Genomic DNA, 21,155 nt, shown 5'->3' with positions numbered 1-21,155 from the left:
TTGTTTAAAACTGTCTTGTAGTAAATTTAGAAGGTTTTAACATGGCTTTTGGTTGTCTTTTGCTCTGGTTGGTTCTGTGTTCTGAAGAATAGAAAGTATGGTAAATTCAGCAGCCTTAAAGGCAACTGAGTTTAACTGCAGTAGAGCATGAAGTGCTCCTATATTATCTCTGTGTCCTTATATAATATGGGACAGGTATGGAACTTATAATTTGAGAAATAAAGAAGATGAATGCTTGGCTTAGATAGTTTTTGGTGTGTGTATGCAGTCAAAGGATGGTAGAGAGAAATGCTGATGCAGGCATCTGTGATTGTCTTGCTCTAATTGTTCTTAAAAACTTTACTGTGTTTGACTCAACTGATTGGTTTGGCATGTGTGTTTTGATCTTCATTGTGAAGGACTGCAACAGATTTGTGAGAAAATCACTAGATAGCCTTTGCTTGTTTAATGAAACTGCCTGAATGGAAGCTTTTTACACTGCTGATGTCTACATTTCAGATGGCTTGCTTATTTTAGGGAATTACATAGTAAATTAGAGAAATGGAAATGGGTGGTAGATGGGGCAGCTGAGAAACAGTGAAGCCGAAAAATGGCACTTTTTCTAACTTTATTTAAATTACTTTTGATTTACAGTGTCTATGAGGTCAAAATTTGAAAGTTTGTTTGAAGGAAGTTAAAAGAAGAAAGGAAATGATTTGGGTTTAAGAGTTATGAAATTTCAGTGAAATGTCAAGAAAGAGGATTTTAAAAACAGTGTTTGTGGGCCACATTATAGTTTATCTCTGGACTACAGTGCAGTGCCCTTTTTCTATACTTGTAGTGTAGAATTGCTTTAATGATTTCTAGATTTACTAGACTCTTCCTCTTTATTTTTAGCCACCTATTTATATCTGTTTCCTGAGCCTCTTCAGCAGTTATTTTTTCTCTCTTAAACTAGGAATATTAGGAACATCTTTATAAAATGAAAGCAGGCATTCTTAAGTCATTGCATGACTGCAGGAGCTGGAGTCTTAAAAATATGCAAAATATCACCTCTGTTTGCAAATGGCAGGTCTTAACTGCCTGCCAAAACCTTTTAGTTGAATTAAAGGCAAGGCTGCCCCAATGTGTGTCTCCCTGACTAATGCCACTTTATGTTACTCTGGAAGTACTAGTGAGAGACTGCCTCTCAGCCAAATATATTCAAGTGTGATTATTCTTGTCAGTTGTTCTAAGGGCAAGGCTGGTACTTATCTTGGATTGATTAAGAATGTATTAATGTTTCATTTAACATAGTATTTGTTTCTTAGCACAGGTATTAGTTAATCTATCCTCTTTTCCTCACACTTTCAACAAATGCACAGGGAAAACCTGTGCATGTCCTGGATTGCGCACAGGTGCTTTGGGGCTTGGAGGGGCTTGTACGAGCACTACTTCATCATCCATGTATAGTGTTCACAAGCCTTCACCATCATCTCTGATCAGCCAGGAAAGATGATTCTTCATTGTGAGAACAATTAAACATTGGAGAAGGTTTCCTTGATGAGGGGTGTAATCTCCCTTGATGGAATATTCAGAGCTCAGTTTGAATGACTGTTGTCTAATCTAAGGCTCTGCTTTAAGTAGAAGATTGGACCAGATGATTGCCTGAAGACCCTTCCAGTCTAGGCTTTTCTGTGTCTTTCTGATCCTTCACTGGGAAAGGGCGAAGTTTGTATACCAAGGCCTTCCTCAGATGAGGTTGTGACAAGTTTTGGGTGTTGCTAATTGTCCTTTTATGGATAAACCAGGAATTTCTTCCTTTCTGTGAAATGGAGTTTGATCATTTGAATCTTTTAACATCCTTCTTTAAGCAGGTCAGTTATCCTGGCTTTATGGGTTGAACTGCAACAAAACAGGATTTATATTTTGGGATAATCTAACAATTCCAGAGAAAGCTGAGATTCTGATACTATGAGTTTAGGATTGTATCATAAGAATTGATGAAATTATGTGTGATAGTTGAGGACCTACTTTGCCAGCAAGAAGAAAATACCCAGCTTCTGATGCTCTTATTATTCATCAGTTTGGTCAGGAGAAAGGAGGCGTTTCCAAAACTGTTGCTAGAACCAGATTGATGGAGGCAGGAATTCAGGTCAGATTCCTTTGCTGGATTGACGAGACCACAGATGGAAGATGATTAGTACTTGGTCAGTTTTCACTAGATAACCCCATGTATGTTAATTAAAAGAAGAAAAAAAGGTTATATCCTAGCTGAGGAAGACATCAGTGCTTGTCTCAGACATCCAGCTGGACAGATGTTGAACTCCCTTGAGCCAAGAAACATGCATTACCCAATTAGAGCTTTGTGTGTAAGTCACCTATTGTAGATTTAAAGTAATTGTTTTCATAATCTAAGCAGTTTTCAGGTATTACAGAATGTAATGCTTTTGTGACATAGGAAAACTAATGGTTTTTTTCAGAGTAATAAAATGTAACTGGAACTTGTAAGAATTTGCTGACCTGCTTTGCAGTAATATTTGTAAGCTCCTGCTGTCTGCTTATTTAAAAGGCAGTTTAAGAGACAAGTGAAAAAGAAACAAAAAGGAGAATTAAATCTTAGTTTGTGTAGTAGCTTGGCATGGTAAACCGGTAACAGTATCTTCTAGTGTGCTGTAAGTCAAAGAAGTTTTGTGAATATTCTTGATTCTAAAGTTTTGAAGTTCACAAGTAGGTGTTTATACAATTGGAGAAGTTTCATAACTTCAGACACACAGTAGAATCCAAAATATTTGTTGGTATTTACAAGCAGCCATGAATTCTTTGCACGAATGGTGTTATGAAATGCTAGTAAATAGATGAATTGCTGTTTCCAGGTTTTGCAGACAATAGGCTGGTGTCTGCAAGCACAATCATACTGACTCAATCATGTCTTCTAATCATTTCACATCATTTAAATTATCATATGGATGTGGTGTTTTATGTTTGTTTTGGTTTTCTTTCTTTCTTGCCTTTTTTTCCCCCCTCCTCTTCTGTTTTCCTGTACCTACTAGGTTGTGTAAGAAATTAATAAATTTTGGGAACTCTCTTTTAAAGTTCTGACTTGTATTAACTAGTGGCAATTGGGTATCTGTTGGTCTCCTGCCATTCCTGTTGTTTGATGAAGGTAGCTTTCTCTGATATGTGTATTACTGGTTGATTTGTTTGTTTTTAAACAAAGCAGTCTTCCACCCTACAAAATAAAGGGTTGAGTAAGGTTCATGTTAATGCATGTCTACACTGTGTGGTGGGTTGAGCACAAGGCAAGTCAAAGTTTCAGACAAAAGCAGTATAGTCCTGTCTGTGTTATGTGCCAGAGCTCTCGGCTGTCTTGTGGTGTTCAGTCAGTCTGGTTCAGATGCTAGCTTGACTTGCTTTAGCTCAACTTTCTCTGCTTTGTGCTAGGAACTTTACAAAGGAGATGTGCCCTAGATTGTGTGGATGACGGAGTACTTGATATGTCTTGATCTCTTCCCCAGATGCAGAAAGTCCTTTTAACATGCACCCATTTGATGTTTTCTACATCTGGATTGTCTAGAATGGCACATGATATTCTTGATAGAGTCTTGCTGAAACACAGTTGAAGTCTGCTTAAAGCGTTTCCTTGTCTCTCCTGGAGATACCTGTCATGATGTATCCAGGCATTGAATTTTTTCTCTTCACTGCCATGTTACAATGGTGGCTCATACCAGGGTACCTCCTGCTTACTGATCAGTTTTCACTTGGGCATACATTATGCATTGTTTCTGTATTTCTAGACTTCCAGTTGTGAAGCCATGCTTTGCATCTGATTTGAATATTCTCTTGCTTTTTAAAACATCAATTACTTTTTTTTTAACCTAAATTTGTGTTTGAGTAATTATATCCTATATATTAAACCTTTTGTCTCCTGATTGGGGGGGGAAAAAAAAGTCTTCATGCTATTTATTGCATGCTATTTAGTTGCGTCTCTATAAAAATCAGTACTTTCCTCTAGTCTCTAAAAATGAGAGACAAGACTAGAGGAAAATGTAATGTGGGAGTGAAAATTTGTCTTGCCAAATACACCTTTTTATCGGATTTCATTTTTTTCTTATTTAATTGACAGGCTGTCATGCAACTCCTCTTGCCGCTTTTAAGTTGTTTGTAGGCTCTTCTGCCACAATATGGCCATGAATATTTCATTATATGTTTGAAGAAGTGCCTTGCTGAAAGCAGTAGAAGGCATGGTTTCTAATTGCATCTGGGTAGTTCTTTCACATAACTCAGCTGACCTCATCATGTTTCTTGAATTAAAGTAACATTACTTAAAGGAGCAAAAAGCTGTACATTCATATAGGACTCTTATTATTACACTCTTGTTCTATAGTAATAAACAGCAGAGTCTTGATCTTAGGCTGTGATGTTTAGATCTAGTAACTCTTCTTTTAGATGGAGACATTGTTTTTTTCCTGTGCTTGATCGGTTTATTGCTGCTAGAAATGAGGCAATCCTCTTCTGAAGCTCCAGCTGTTCCCAGTCTTTGTTGCTCTTTTGAAAAATCCTGTTAGCAGAGGAAATGTGTTGAAGTTCTGCTTCTGTCGTGGTGAAAGTAGGTGTTCTGTAAGGGTGTATGGAGAACAAAATGGGAGGTTTCTGGAGGAATAATAATTCTGTTAGAAACCACAAATGTTCAGGAGATGGGCTTTCATTGTAGAGCTACTCTTTCTTTGATGTGGTAAATGTCTGTTTGGTATGCAGTGAGTATATTGCTTAAAAAAAATAGATGCTGCTGGTTTGTTTTAATCCTCTTACTGTAAACCCTCAAATTAAGATATGGTCCACATTTTCACTCTGTGTAATCTGAGTCTGATTTGAGAAAATTGGTGTTAACCAACCCCCTCACCATACTGGAAATAAAAGTGCCAAGACATGAGAAAAGATAGTTGAGGACAAACTTAAGTACAGCCAAAAAACCTTCACTGCTGCTTTTGGCTGTTAGGTCTGTATGCAAGCATTTTTGTTTGCTCTGTCCAGGAATACCAAGTCCTGAGACCTGCCAAGTCGTATGGGCTGGAGTATTGCAACATGTGCTATGAGTTACACTTCTAGGGCAAATACATCCCTTCCGCATCTTGTAGGTTAGAAGTACATTTAATTTGTGTTTCTTCTAGCTTCTATTTTAGGTGTAACAGGTGCATTTTTATTTTTTGTCTTTTTCCTTCTGAATACTTGATCTTTCAGTCTTCAGTGCATTTTTAAAAGGCTGTAGGCGAACAAAACTTGCAACTGAGTGGGAGACTGAAGTAGTCACTTATTCTTATTTCTCTGTCTTTTCTTCTCTAGGACTGTACTGTCTCCTTGGAGCAGCCAGCATAACTGTGTATATTTTCTTTCTAACATGGTGTCTCAGTGATCTGGTTTACTTCATACTGCACTGGATGGATTTAAAACACTAAGATTATTCTGGTAGCTCTGATGCAAGCTGGAACACAGGAAGTTCCATCTCAACATGAAGAAAAACTTCTTTACTGTAAGGGTGACAGCACACTGCAGCAGGCTGCCCAGAGATTGTGGAGTGTCCTCTTCTGGAGACTTTCAAAACCCACTTGGATATGTCCTTGTGCAACCTGCCCTAGGTCAATGTACTTTGGCAGGGGGGTTGGACTAGATGATCTCTAGAAGTCCTGTCCAACCCCCACCGTTTTGTGATTCTCTGATAGTTACGGCCACTGATCTGAGAACATTGACCTTTCAGCATGCAGCAATGAGCTTCTGGAAGTAGTAGCTGCAGCAATGCCTCACTTGCAGCATAGTCTGAGAGGAGTGAATTACAGCAATAATAGTCTTTAAAAAAAGCCTTTCCAAGCATGTTTATCTGTTGAATCTCAAACCTATTCTGAATTGACAGAGGCTTAATACATAACATTTTTTTACAAGCTGAAATCGATGCAGATTTTTAACTTAATGAATTTCATACCTTATAAAAGTATACGACTGCCTGTAAACCTTTGTCGTTTCTATACTGTGGAAGTTCAGTAAGATAAAAGGCAAGATTTTTGTACAGCTTGAAATTTCTATTGTAAGAAAATAAGAGTCTCTGAAGTCGTGTTATTGTCCTCTTTGTAATGCAGAAACCTCAAAAGCGAACAGAACTTGATGAAAGATCATTCTTCAGAAGAACTTCATATATGGATCTTGATTGAAGCCTTCACTTAGTGTTACATGCATGTACAGTGTGTGATGTCATAGATGTTTCAAAATAGAATTTACAAACTATGAAAAGTATATGGGGTAGATGAGTAAAATTACACATCACTTATCAAAATACTCCTTAGGCTGGTACGTCTTCTTAATGAATTATGTGTGTGAAGTAGAATACTTCTATAGCATTCTGTGAACTAAGTAAGAGCACTGTAAAGTATTGTAAAAATGGCAGTGTGGAGAAAGAGAAAATTAAAAGCAGTGAACACTATTCCTAGAAGAGTGGAGAGCTCACTGTTTTGTGTGAGTAGGATTGTGCATTGTCATTCCACAGTTCAGCACAATGGTTTATGCTGCCATCATGAGGAAATTTTATTGTGAGTAGCTACTTTGACGCTGTGGTAATTGTTCAGCATTTATACAACTCTAAATTAAGACTGTTAAAGCTCCTTCAAAATTCCTTGAGTATGCTTACAGAATTAATAGCATATTTTTCATAATTAGATTTTTTAATTTTTTTTTTTTTTTAATAAAATGTCTTCCAAGCACAAGCATTTGGAAACAAAAGTCAAGTGTAAAAGGTGTCCAGATTTCAGTGCTTTTGATGATCTTTTTTTTAGGAACAGATTAAAGCCTTGTTTTCTGACATTTTGAGTTAAACACAAGATATCTTCTCTAGTCTTGTAGATCTTTATTATGCTCGTTTTAGCATGCAATGCAGAAGAAAAACTCTTCTAGACTAACACATCATTTATGATGGGAAGTTTAGAACATATGCTTAGGCTCAACAAACACTTGGAAGCTTCTGTAATGGAATTGCAGTGCTTTTCTCTACGGTAGCTGGCAGAATTAATCTGTTGGAGCACAAGTAAACTGGGAATGGCTTTGACATTTTAGGTTGTTAATTCAGGAATAAATCAGAATTCGAAATATCTTGTATGGTCTTAAAGGGTAGTGGTTTCACACAGTCTCTGGTATTTCAGCTGTAATCTTTATAGTACCAAACGGGTCATACATAAGGGGAAATGTTTTCTTGGTCTAGAGGAATGCATCAAAGGTTTTTGTGTCTTTAAATAATTCTGGCGCTATTATGATTGTAATTTGAACTTCTTACAGAATCACGTTTTCTGCTCCAAAAGCTGTTCACGCAGCTTCGCAGAGCTCTGAAGTATTTCTCTGTGCCAAAAAGACCTTCAGTATATTGATACTTACTTTGTTCCTTTCCATTTTATATGACGTACCTAAACTGGAAAACAGGTCTGAGAATTGTCACAGGCATTGTTTCCTACTCTTTAAAGGACATCAGTAACACAGGTCCCGTAGTTTAAAATTCCAATATATTAATTTATTACAGTAGCCCTTCAGAGGTTTGAAAATTATATTTCATTTTTATGCTTAGTATTTCCTTTTTGGTCATTAGTGTAAAGATTCACCAGTCTCCCCTTCCCTTTTTTCAGGAGAGAAAACTGTTTAGGTGGAACAGATGGAACTAAGTTTGAGGTATTTAGCTTAGTGATACAAGTCCTGTGGGAAAAGAGGTGGTCCTGTTTTATGGGATTTCATGTAGTATATTTATCAAGGAGTTCACACAACTTAAAATTAGCCTCTATAAAGAATTGTGTACTTGGTAATGAGACAGTTCTGATTTTTGAAAAGTGCTAAAAATATGAAACATTGTTTTTCACAAAGCCAAAAGAGAACTTGAGACAGATTGAGAAGAAACACTTCCATAAAGAGTGGTCAGGATTTCTCTGTCTTGTACAAAAAAATTCTGGTTTACGAATGCCTGAGTATGATATGGATTGTTCCTAGAAAGTCTCGGGGACAGAAGCAGCAGCTGAAGTGTTGGGAAAGTCATGAGGAGTATTTGGAAATAGGAGTAGGGAGGGGGAAGAAAAAAAAAGTCACCAGGATGGTGAAGTTGTGATAGGGAGAATGTGGGAAGAGAAATTGTTGCTTAAATAGCCAAAATAATTCAGTAGTTTAAAAAACATTGCTTAGCATCTGTGTTGAGTAAAAATTTTTATAGGCAAAAAAACCCTCCTTGCAACCAGGGGCTGTGCTGTAAGAACTGATTTTACTGTTAGCTCAGTGTGGGGAAGGCATTTGTTGTCAATTCTGAAAATCTGTTGGAAGGATGGGATTTTGGTAATTCCATGTTACACTGCAGGAAGAAATTTATCCCCTTCTGCACCACAGAGTTTGTGGGAAAGAACAATGTGGGAACTGGTGTCAGGTTATGAAAGTAATTACTATTTGTGTAAAGCAGAAGAGTGAAAGTTCGTCAGCACTGTGCAGTTGAACTGCACCAGCTTCTTTCTGATGTTGCTCTGAACCTTGTATGTGCTTGTTTCTGGTTTTAATGTACCCTTAGGAAGTACTGTCTGGGACATATTTGCTGGTGTAACATTATGTAAATATTGTCTAAAGGCAAAAAGAAGGTACTGGTGACTAATTAATAGTTTGATTTCAGGTTAGTATTTTTTTAGTAAGTAGAGATCATTGTTACTTTTAAAATTTAATGAGCACCTGCACTGAAACATCAAGTAAGCAAAAAAACAAACCAAAACAACAAGGATGGATTGTCACTTACTTGCTAGATCTCATGTCCTGTTAGGTTTTTATGGAGGTACTTGCACAGCATTTACTCCCAGAACCACTTTTTTGCATGTATTTTCATATCTCATTTATAAGGTAAATAAGGAGTAATGGGAATATTTCCAAACTTTGAAGTTTTTGATCCTGTGGTGATACGTAAAGCACAAGCTAGGAAAAAGTGTAATTTCTCACATGTATTTTTGGTGAACTGGAAAGGAAACAGGCAGCTTGCAAGTTTGCAGATTTTTATTTTGTTTTTTTAAAAGTCCTATCCCATCATGAAAAGCAAATGGTACTTCTGCCTTTTATTGTTGGCATTGCAGTTTCAGTCGAGCATTTTTAGTTTTGAATGAATGCTATATGTAAACCTAGCTAATATACAGCTACAAAGATGATGAACTCCTTCAGGTTTTGTGTCTTATGTTCTGCATTGCTTTTGTGAGCACAGCCATAATAGAAATAGAGGTAACAGTGAGTATCACAGGAGCTGCTTCAATGGTGAGAGTAAAGTCATAGCAGCTTCATGATAAATAACACCCTCCTTCAGTCCCCTTCTCCCAAATATGGAAGGAATTTCAGTTGTGTAGTTGCCCATGATGGTACTTTCACAAAGCCTTCTCAATGTCTGTACTGTAGTAAAAATTAATATAATATATGTTGAAGTACAGAAGATGTAACTGGCAGAGAATGTGTTGAGTCTCCCAAAGACTGTGGGTTGCCCAATATATAATTTTAAATGAACCAATTTGTAGAGAAAATATGGCAAACACTTACCTTGCAACTAGATTTATTGGAAGAGCTTTTAGGCAAAGCTAGTGGAAACAGTGTGACCTACTTAAATTAGCATAACATGTTAGATAATTGTTTTAACACAGTATATTGTTGGGACAAAGTCTAGTTACCAAGAGCACTTACAGTGAGTATCCCAGTTAGTTTGCTTGGGACTTTCTAATTGAGACAATTCAAGCTTATTGAAGTGATCTGACGAGAAGCTGTTTTGTGATGGGCAGTATTTTGAAGGCAGCTTTGAAATAAAGTACCTATCAAAGGTCTTTGAATAAAATTAATATCTCACAAAAAATCTGAAGAGTTTTAAAATTCATATCTCTGAGAAGAAATTGACAGATTTAATCCACCTGTCCTCAAAGTGGTCCAACTTGATAAGAACTTCCATTCAAGTCACACTTACAATAACTGTTTCTGAGGAGGGATATTTTATTGAAAGATAATATTTAATTTGGCCTCATGTAACAGGATGATTAACTTGTTCTGGACTGGAGGAAACCCAGAAGGTGATTGTCTGTAAACATAATTATGCAAAGCTGCTGTCATCTCAGCCACAGAAGTTATGTGGCCAAGGACTAATGTTGAGAGCTCATTAAAACAATGCAGCTTCATTAGCATCTAATTTTCCCGCTTTTAGGAATTATCAGGGGTACAATAGAATTGCTTGGTATTTGGTATTTAGATTTATTATCTTTACCTTGAAATGTTAAAGAATGATGACAATGGATGTGGTCATATTAGGGCATCTTGAGTGCTTTTAACATCAGTGTAACATCAGCTATCTCTAAAGGTTCAAAGTAACATCAGTTTCATAAAAACAGTTAATTACAGCTTGTTTCTCCCAAGCCAGTCTGAAGCACTGAAACTGATTTGGAGAGATTTTAGTCCTTTTTCTACGTGCGGGTGACCTGATGGGAGGAAATGATGGCAATGAGGTAGGCGGTATTCCGCTCTAAGCTTCTTCCCACCCCTTTCTTTCTTTCCCTAGGCAGAATGAGAGGAGTGAAGGCGTTAATGATTTTTTCAGCAAGTGAAGAGAGGGCAAGCCTGGTCCTTTTTAATGGCTGTGCTTCATTTTTGAATGCTTATGAATGCTTCAGGCATAATCATGAGAATGGTTAATGACTGACTGAAGCTGATGGTCTGTAAACAGTACAGTGAAAAAGTATTATCGTAGGTATGTATCAGTGTTCGGTCCTTGCAAAGATTGTAATGTTTCATTTCTTGCTGTGGTTCATGTACAAAATGCCTGAGCTAATTCCAGGATTTTGTACTGGTCTCTTGTACTAACCCTTTTGAACTTTCCATCCTGTAACATTAAATATATAGTGTTTATTTAGCACTGTGTTTTTGAGCGCTTGGTTTTGATTAGAATATCTGTCTGAAAGTTGAGTACTGTTATCTTAAATGATTAGGGCAGTCAACGTTGGATAATACTGGCACAAACTCTTAACACTGACTTTCAGTACATGAAAGATCATGAGAAGAGTAGGATTGTTTCTTGGTCATTGTGGATTTTGCCTTCACATTGATGATTAATTCTTAGCAAAGAGGATAAATATTTGCATTATTTCAAAAGTGATTAAACAGATTTTATTAACAAAAAATGAAGAATGGAAATATTTGTAATGCCTTTTAAAGCAATGAAATTGCTCCAGCAATTAAAAGCCCAGTTGCAAATGAAATCATGCCATAACTTGGAAAATATATCGCTCTCATAATGGTAAGTCATAACTATTTTTGTCCAGCTTTGTCTCTGTATAATTTGCATTTATATCCTTGTTATTTTTAGAAGGGGGGGGGAGCTCTTGTAAAGCACCTGAGGTTAGTCAGGTGTTGTAAACATAAATTGTTTCATAGGCTTCAGAAGATTAATCAAAATATAATTAGCAACTTTTATTTGGGGGTGTAAGTCAGAGTATATTTCAAGGAATGTCCTGTGTGTCTGCTCTGTTCTGCATAGAAATTCATCCCATACCTCTGAAGAGCATGTGGCTCCTGCTGCCTTGCACACTGCCATTCCTAGTGCTTTTAGGTATTTCATTTTCTTGTGTTCCCAGTAAATCTCATTGTTCTTTTAGAATTCTGCTCAGTCTGTTCAGTTCTTAATAGTGTGACTGACAATATCTGTAGTGTATGGTATCTTTTCATGGTTGAGTTTAATTTCTTCCATTTCAAAATAGTGTATGATAATGGAAGTTACAGGAACGTAATAGAATGTAAAGGATTCCTTAGCTTTTTTTTTTTCCTGAGGTAAAAGTACCACAGAATATGCCAAAATTGACTAAAATTCTTACACCAATTCAGAATGAAGAGTTTAAAGAGCTGACTGTTTCAAAAAACTAGGGTGGAGTGCTTGCATTTCAGAGAGGTACTGCAGTTGTTAGTGCCAAATTGTCATTTAGTGGCACGTGAATTGACCTAGCAAATGAAAAAATTTTATTATGCAAATTAAATTTCCTAAGTGCAGCAAACAAATACAGGCATAATAAAAAGTGCCATCTGCCTCATTAAGTAAATTAAATATTTCTTCAGGGAGGCTGCAATGACATAAACTTGATTAAAAGTGTGCATACAAAGTTTCTGTCTTTTAACTAAAAACCGCTCACCCTGCTTTTAGTAGGCCAAATGTGCCTGTGGGGACAAAGTGGCAGGATGCAGTAGATGTAACCCAAGCACTGATGCACGTGGCTTTTTCTTTTGTTTAATGCTGAGGTTATGATGCATTAAGACAATAGTTGTAAACAAACAATTAGTCTTGAACTGATCTAAGTACAGAGGTCTCAAAATATTTTGTGTAGTTTGAGGAACTGATTTGTTAACTTTCCTGTGTCTGAACATAATTTTTTGTCACCCTTGTCGTGACCTTCAGCTGGTTTTAATATGCTGGAGTTGATACTAAAAATATTTTATCAAAAATATTTCAGATTACTTGTAACAGTGGTACTAACTGAATGCAAGCCAGCTCTGCTTTAGGAGCCTTAATTAGGAAAGCTTATTTTGGAAGTGATTTCATTTATCACCCTGACCTCAGGAGTTTGTAAACCCTACAGTTTCTTTTTACTCTTGTGCTTTAGAAGCGTGTCAAATTATTCCAATTGCCAAGTTTAAAGTGAAATGACAATGTTTCGTTTACCTCTAGTTGTAATACCTGATAAGTGATTTGTAGGCATCATAGTTAGTTTATTTGCCAGTAACAATTTTGAATAGGTTAGTCTTATCTGTAAGTATTTTTCAGAGCTGTTAACTTAAAATGTCTGAGTTAAAAAGGATGCCATATGACAGCCCTCTGATGTAGTATACTTTGTCTGACTTCTCCTGAAGATCAAAAATAGACTCAGCCTTCCTTGTTTGCAGTCCTGCGAGATGTACATTATATACTCTGGAGCTTCTTCAAGGACCATCAAGCTGAAGATTGGATGTCATTAAATAGGCATCTATGTAGTTTGTGTTAATGAGTTGTGTGTGTTGAAGAGAGAAACTTGCTATGTACTGGTACCTTGAGTAAATGAAGATTTATTTGAGTAACACTAGGGAGGAACCTGCCTTATAAATTCAAAGTAATTTCTAAAATTTCTCAAAATATCAGCATTCTGGCTTCTACATAATGACTGTTCTTATTAAATCACTTCAGTCCAATTTACATGCATCCACACTCTGTGAAATAATGGATTTCCTATTTGAGTTCAGCAAAAGTTTGTGTCTTTAAAGATTATTTGGCTGACAACATTTCTTCTTATTCAATCATTTTGGTTGGGTTCAGTTCAATATTTTTGTGTCACTTGGCAGTAATACTTATCTCTAGCCAGTATAATTAATTTAAAGTAACTTAATCCCATTTCAGACTCTATTTTTATTTTTTTATGTAAGAAGATTGTGACTTCATGAAGAATTTAGTGGTTTAGAAGAGTTATGTCAGATTTAAGAATATGGAATTACTTCATGCAGCGAGAGAATGTAATCTGATTCTCTGGTTTTCTTGGAACTGAAGTGTGGAATACCTGTTAATTCCACAGCATGCAAGATTTATACTTTTGTGTTTATAAATGCTGCAAGCAGAAAATGGAACAATTGCTCCCAGATGCTCTTTGAAGATGGTACCTGGTACAGGCCTCAAAAATCTGTGCTCTGTAGAAACATTTTGAAAAATCATGTATAAATAGGTCAGGTTGGTGAATTTCTCTTCATGTCGAAGTAGGTGGGATTGCGGTTTGGTTTGGGTTTGTTTGGGATTTTGGGGGTTTGATTTTATTTCTTTTGGAATTCTCCTGGCCAGTGATGTTGCTGTTGTGGGGTCACAGCCTTGCAGCTCTGATCGTGCTGGATTTCAGCTGTTCTCCACCAGAGGGTTAGGCTTGACCTGCGCTGTTTTAGCATGTTGCAGGTGGCAGGCCTGATGATTTGTGCAGGCTGTAAAACTGGGAGGAATTGGTGTTTACTCCTTTAGTCACCTACTTTGAAAGCCAGTGAGGCCATCACCAGGCCAGACGGATTCCAGTCCCGAAATGCTGTGTCACTGCTGCAGCCTGTGCTGTGGCCTGTGCAACCTCTTGCCTTCCAGCAGCCGTCGCCCTCTTCCAGGCTATTGGCAGATGACATTGCTGGCAATGCCCGTGTGACCTGGTGATATCATTACTTTGTTTCCTGGGTAAAGGTCATGGGGATAAGGCAGAGTAAACCTGGCTGCAGAAGGTAACATTGCCTCTGCAAGTGTACCTGGGTTAGACTCCAGAGTGGTGCAGTACAGAGTGTTTCTGTGCACAGGGGCAGCATAACTCCTGCTTCTGTACCACTGACTGCCCGTAGTGATCAAGTCATCTTGTAAGTTAGTTTCTAGTTGCTTGTGGCTAATTGTTTCAGCTGGACCTATAGTTAAAGGGGAAGGCAAAGTTGTGAGTAGGGTACTTTCCCCCTCCTGTCGGTGTCATTTTCATTAGCTTTGTGCCTGTGAGGTTTCATGACTTGCAGTAGGCCAATTTACAGTCTAGGTGTTCCTCTTCTGCCCCCAAAGACATCCTGACATTTTATTGTTGACAATTTATTCTTGCCCATTCTGCAAATTGTCATAAACTAATTTAGGCAGCTCTAGGGCAGAATGACCTGGTTGAGAATATGGTACCTGGTTACATAGCAACTTCACAGTGACTGTGAGTTTGTAGGCAGGCAGATTTACTGCACTAGTTCAGCAGGACAGGGCTACTTCAGTGACAAGATGCCAACTGTGCTCAAATGCTCATGAATAATTTGAGAACCTTTGGCCACAATAAAGAGTTGTTGAGCTTTTGCTTTAACGCTTACAGGAAAGAAACATGCATTGGTTATCTGGTGTCTAGATCAGGATTGCAGTTTATTAATCTCAAGGCTGGTACATGCTTTATTCCCATGTTTGCTATTGTGCAATATTGGTGAGAGCCATTGAGAATTTGTGGCTGACTGTTGAAACATCTGGTGGTGAAAGTTGCCTGAGATACAAAGTGAAATAGCCATGTCAAGTACAATCTGGCCATTTTGGCTCCATGCTCCCTAAGCAGCTATTTCTGGTCTGTAAGCTTCAGGTTTTTGCTCTCAGTTGATTAGCTGCCTATCCTGCCCTCTATGTTAAGAATAAAACCTTGAAAATGAGTTCTGTGTCTTATGTGAAAATCTCTGAAGGTGCTATGTGTGAGGAGTGGCAAAGCTGTGGTGTAGAACAGTTTTGCAGAGGTGGTGGTCATGTCACTGCTGCTGACGTCTCTGTGTTAACTTCTCTGTCTCTGAAGAGAAGCATGGAATGAAACAGAATTGCTTGCTTTCATATGTGGCATCTTGAGATTAAACCTGTGGATGCAGAAATGTGTCTGTGCCTAAAATAATATCTGCTGCTATATGTTGCAGTCGCTTTCCTTCTCCACTTCTTGAAGGACAAATCCTTAATGGGACTAAATTCCTCAAATGTCAGGTGTTTCATACTCCAAGGCCCTCATTATTCCTACTTTATCGGCTTTCATCAGTCCTCCCAGCCTGCATGGTCACAGTGAAGAGTGCATCAGTGTTTTCTTTTACCTTTCTGAAGAATTTCACATAATATGCAGTTTGCTTCAAAGGAACCTTTTCGCAGCTTGAGTATTGCAGTGGCAGCTAGAAGCCAGGTTCTGTGTAACTGTTACTTGTTTTCATAGCTGGAAAATGAGTTCTGGGAATTCTTTTTTCACTCATTGAAGTGTATGCAAGTAAAAAAATAAGCATTGTGCCACCGAGAGGCTTCCCTAAAGTGACAGAAAGATTGACCTAGTATAGCTAGGGCTTATATTTCTGTGCGCTTATTTGCATCCCAAAGAGGACAGGATAGCTGTGTTCAGTGGTGACTGCTAGGCTCCACCTCTGTTCAAAACCAGATTGGATGAAGCCTTGAGTAACATGATCTAGTTGAGAGGCATCCCTGCCCATGACCGGTTGGTTGCAGTAGGTGGTCTTTGAGGTTCCTCCCAACTTGGGCCATTCTGTCACTGTGTCAGAACTGAGAATGCAGCCATCTTCATGTGCTACCTATTTTCTTTCAGAAGCTGCTTATTTTATTTTTCATTAGATAGCCTATCTGAAAACAGCAACTCACCTGCTTATTCTGTACCTGCTTATGTGACAAAGATTGCTTCAGTTTTCTTCAGAAACTAGGCTGAAAAATACTCCAACATCATTCAGTTGTTTGACCAGCAAGTCTAGGAGTGCAGGAGAGATGATTTGTTACTGTTGAACCTCCTAATGTGCCTCAGAAAAGAGCAAAAGTCATCCTATGGCAGCTGGGTCTTGTCATATTCTTACACAGATACTTTCTTACAAGTTCTGGTGGTGGTTTCAAGTTTTCTTTCCTTCCTGTACTTTTCTGTTATCACTTCTGGGTTTGTTTTTGGTTTTCCCTATGTAATTATCCAATTAGACTTTAATTCTGGATGAGTTTTAATTTTTCAGTTATAATGTTCTTCTTCAGTTTTAAATTTGCCATTATCCTTCAATTTTGTTGAGTATTTCCCTATTACTGAGTTTTGTACAGAAAGGAAAAAACCCTCTTCATGATGTCCTCTAAGCATTGCTCATTATGTTGAATATCTTTGTAATATTTTCATTGTAAGTTGCACTGTTATCTTCAAACCCCATGTAATGGGTTTTCCTACACTTTCTGTAATGTTTTTTCCCCCCTTCTATTTTAGTATCTAATATATTTCTTAACAGGCAGGGAAAAGATCAAATACTTCATATGGGAGTAAATTACTGATTTATGGTATTGATGTTACAATAATTTCTGCATGACACATTGTTCTAGTTTTATGAATATGGAACATTTATATGCATTTTGAGATATGCCTCCTTTCAATTCTAGATCTGATGAAGTTTTTTTTGGATTCCAGTAATAAGGGTAGTTTCTATATCTTATTCAGTCTGCCTTTTTAGTTTGAATTAATCTTCCATTCGTTTACTGAGGATGGTTTGAAATACCTGAAAGTGTTGGTGAGTTTGCACTTCTCCAGCCTTCCAGCCTGTCCTTGCATTCTGAAGTGCAGTCACACCTCGGTTAAGTATCATATGCTTTTCAAGGAGTGGCATTAAATGCTGTAGCAGTAGCAGGTCAGTTACTTCAGTAGTAAGGTCACTGTAAATCCTGGAACACGCAGTATCTGTACTTCAAACTTACTTTCTTTGTTTAGTTTTGTTCCAGCAAAGTGGCTATGCCAAACAATACCAATGTGGTAATTTTAAAGTAAGTTTGTTGACACTAAACCAGGGAAGTAAAATTCAAACAAACATGACTACAATTGGAATTAAACCCACTTGTCTGTTGCAGGAGGTGGTGTTTGGCAAGTAGGTCTGGGTCCCAGAAGTAGTGCTGTATTGTAATCAAGCCCTACCTGTGGAAGGAAATAAAAAGGGCACTTGGTAAATGTTTGGTATCATTGTGTGGAGGCTTTTTCTTTAGTCTTTACCAGACTTTTCCTTCCCCTTTCTCTCTGTTATGTCACACTTTCCCTTCCTGTTTCCAAATCATTGAACCGGTATGGTGCCTGCCAGTGAAGGGTTCTGCTTCTGCCAAGATCACCTACCATTCAGTTATTGCCTGCCTGGTGTCATCTTGCTTAGCTGCAGCATCTTTAAATGCTTTGTAATGCTATCCACCTGTTTTAAAACTGTGTAGTTTCCACCATGTTTTAAAATTTAAATAGCTTTTCTGTTTAAATTGGCATTTTGGAGCAATAAGGCTTCTGTTGTGTTTGAGCTAGGAGCAGGACACAAAAGGAAAGCTCTATTCTGAATATTCCCATACAGCTTTCCCTTCCAATGCTACAATTGTTCTATCACTTCATAAATCTTTAATCAGAGGATTTCAATACTTAATTACAAACCACCAAAAAAACCAAGCCAAAACCAAAAAAAAAAACAACCCCCCCCCAACTAAAACCAATAATAATTAAAAAAACCACAAAGAAAAACCCCCAAACAACTTCATCTCGCATCATTCCTTTGCTGTCAGCCAGTGTTTTCCTTATGTGGATAAGCTGGGCATTAAGGGACTAAGTGATTTTTTGCAGAATGGCATGGTGAGCCACTGGCAGCCTCTGAGACTCCTGGTTTATAAGCCTCTAATCTGCTGATTTAACATTAACGTTCTTTTCAGCTGGCAAATCAAATGGAAACACCCTAAATCCTGGTTGGGACTAAGAAGAATTACTCCAAGATGAGAATTGCCGCATAATTGTGTTAATGCTGTGATTGTCAGTGTCAAGGAGGCACCAAATGAAAACTGAGTAAATACAGGGGTAGAAATGAAGTGCCTTAGGGATGAGCACACAAGATGACTCATGAGGTACAACCACAGCTGTGTAGTACAATGACTTACATGGTCTTCAGCTGTGGCAGAAGGGGTGAAACCCGGCCATACTTATCCTAACTTCCCTGGTTAAGCAGCAGGGAAAGGTGGCCTGGTTGAGTTGCCTCTGGCTCTCACATGCACACAACATTTTTTGCTGTCATCTGTATGGTTTCTGAGAGTTGTGGGATTTGGAATTAACGCTCCGTACTAGACATGAGAGAACTTATGCTTCTGAAAGGTGCTATTTTCAAGCTGTTTGTAAAAATTCAGCTGATATCACAAGATAATTTGTACTGGAATTGCATTTTGAAGCTTTTTCTTTATAGCTAGGAGAGGTATAAAAATTGCTGCAAAATGATGCGCCCAGAAGCTTATTTGGTTTTCAGGCACAACAGTTGGATGAGTAACTAAAAAAACACTTCTCTGAGCAAACTATGCTCTCTTTACATTATCTTGGCATTTTTGTAGGACCTCAGAAATTGGTGCTGGATGCAGTGACCTATGGTACCTGCATGTTACCCTGTGTGCAAACGTACATTGCATTTATTGTGTAAAATGACCTGTGATTGTAGCTGGTGTAGCAGTCAGGTATTTGGCTGAGATCTGTATATGACAGTGTGCAGAGCTCATTAATAATTATTCCCAATCTTTGGAGGACCAAACCCTTATTCTGTAGCCTGTGATTGTTTAGGGGTTTCATCTTCAGTTAAAATGTTGTTGTGTTTCACAAATAAACCACTCTTAAAAAATAGGCAGTGTAAACCTAAATGTTTCACTGAGTTCAGGTTTAGTTTTCAATTTAAGGTAGAAGAACAAGCTCCCATTCTTTCAAGTCAGACTGTAAAAGGTTTTATACCATTTTTCTCATGACTGAGATGTTGGTTATAAACTTGTGATAAACCAAGTGACACTTACTCAGTCTTTAACAAAACTGTGAAACAAAATAAAATAGTAAGAGTAAATGATGTATGATGGGGTAGAGCTATTCAACATTTTAATATCTATGCTAGCTGTGCTGGGAAATAATGAAATAATATTTGAATGTGGTTTAGTTACTATTTTGCTTAAACTAAGCAGGTCTTCATGTAAGGGCACTGTAGATCTTCTGTACTCTTAAGAGCAGTGTAGGTAGGTAATCATTTAAGTCTATTTGACATTAGTCATGCCACTGGTTTATATTGTGGCTACGTAATACTTCCTGCTTTCCAGTTGAGGAAGGCATGCCCAAATGAACTTTCACTTAACTTATCCTTGTACTGTATATCAAAAGAAACCTCTTGCTTTTGATATTTCTTTGATTAAAGCTATAGTAAAGTACTGCAAGAATGCACACACATAATTTTATTTCTGTATTCAGTGGCTTAAATAATGTGGTTTAAGATTCCATCTCCTCTCCCTCCCTCTTGCTTTCCCATAGTTGAGAGTGTAGAGCGACAGGATTCTTTTGTAGCAGGGGAAAACTCCATGTGATTTTTCATACTACTATATGCAGTGCAATCTGCTGTTGCTTATAAAACAATAGTATGCACTGTATGTTTAGCTGAAAATTGTTAAAGATTTCTTTATCACTAAGTTCAAGGTCAGGGCTCTCGTCATTTTGAAGGAAATGGTGTTTCACCTGCAGTCTGGATCTTCATTAGCTGATAGGAGGGATTTGCAGCATTGGCAATAAGTTGTGCTGCTGGCTGGCTGGCTGCCAAAGCAGGCTGCTGTCTAAGGCAGCAGGTCTCTGCCTTTCACCAGCTGAAAGGCACCGTGCTAGCAAGAAGAATGCGCTGCAGGATTTTGTGTCGAGTCAAAACCCATGGGCTGCCCTTGCTTTTCTGAAACAGTTGCATGTTTATGATTCTCTACTACGTGATGTCATGAGGGTGTTGTCTTTTAGGAATTTCACTACTGAGGAAGCAGTTTGAAATGCAGGCAGAATCTTCAAGACCTTCAAATATGCACTTGGTTTCTTTTTAGTTAGCTTTGAACCGACCTACAGATGGATGCAGACATAGCTGTTGTTTTGGTAAGGAATTAACATATGGAACATAGAGGTGATTTAAGTGGATACAATACCTGAAGGCAATGTCGAGTCAGTCTGGATTTCCAAACTCTGTTTCTCTGCCGGGATATCCATTCTACCAGGTGTCATGCAGGTATAGCGTGTTTTAAGTTCTATCTTTTAATGCACTTGCTTATAGAGCTGTGGCATGATGCTTCTATGAACAGATCATTTTTTGTTGTTTCCATTTCTTTGTTCTCTGAAAAAAATCTGAAATTGAAGAATTAGCTGAAAGACATAAAATCCAGTTTGAGAATGCTTACTGCCTGACTTTATGATTAGATTTGTGTTTATTTAAAGCAATTAGGTTTTATTTCTAAATTTACTAAATATTTTGAGTTTTTCTAAGTGGCAAAATGAAGTTGTAACCTTGGAGATTTATTTCTTCAGTGAATTATGTATTGAGATATACCAGTCATTTATTAGGAACCAAATATCTACAGTGTTGAGAAATGTACAGATTTCTAGAAACATGAATAATTTCAGATCTTTCCATGCAGAATTGCATAAGGTAAACAACAAGAAGTACTTACTCTCATTGTACTTTTAAGACAATTCTCAGACAAAATGTGCACGTGTGGAAAGGTGATAAATGCTAGTGCTGTGGTAAAGCTTCTTGTTGTTTTCTGTCTTTGACTCAACAGTCCTGTTTCACTAAAAATCCTTCCTTCTGAGAGTGCTGTATAACATTTTTCTAGTGAATGGGCTGGATTCTAACCACGA

General features: G+C 37.7%; 1 protein-coding gene across 10 annotated transcripts in view; it reads left to right on the top strand.

The window, feature by feature from the left end:
* PLEKHA7 (pleckstrin homology domain containing A7) overlaps nt 1-21,155 on the top strand; it is a 136,679-nt gene that overhangs the window by 24,562 nt on the left and 90,962 nt on the right. Inside the window, exon 1 of one of the 10 annotated variants that reach the window (XM_068148088.1) lies at nt 20,134-20,526. The exons of 8 other annotated variants lie outside the window; for them this stretch is intronic. In XM_068148088.1, the coding sequence (XP_068004189.1) occupies nt 20,456-20,526 (71 nt within the window). In that variant the 5' untranslated portion in view covers nt 20,134-20,455. Of the gene's footprint in view, nt 1-20,133; nt 20,527-21,155 lie in introns of those variants that run through there. One more of the 10 variants, XM_068148091.1, reaches the window with a different exon arrangement.

This window comes from Melanerpes formicivorus, unplaced genomic scaffold (assembly GCF_026170545.1).
Source record: "Melanerpes formicivorus ecotype bairdi unplaced genomic scaffold, bMelFor1.0.p_v2 SCAF_16, whole genome shotgun sequence".
In the NCBI taxonomy this organism is placed as follows: Eukaryota; Metazoa; Chordata; class Aves; order Piciformes; family Picidae; genus Melanerpes; species Melanerpes formicivorus.
Note: the sequence above shows the minus strand (reverse complement) of the source record. Positions and strands in the feature narration are given on the sequence as shown.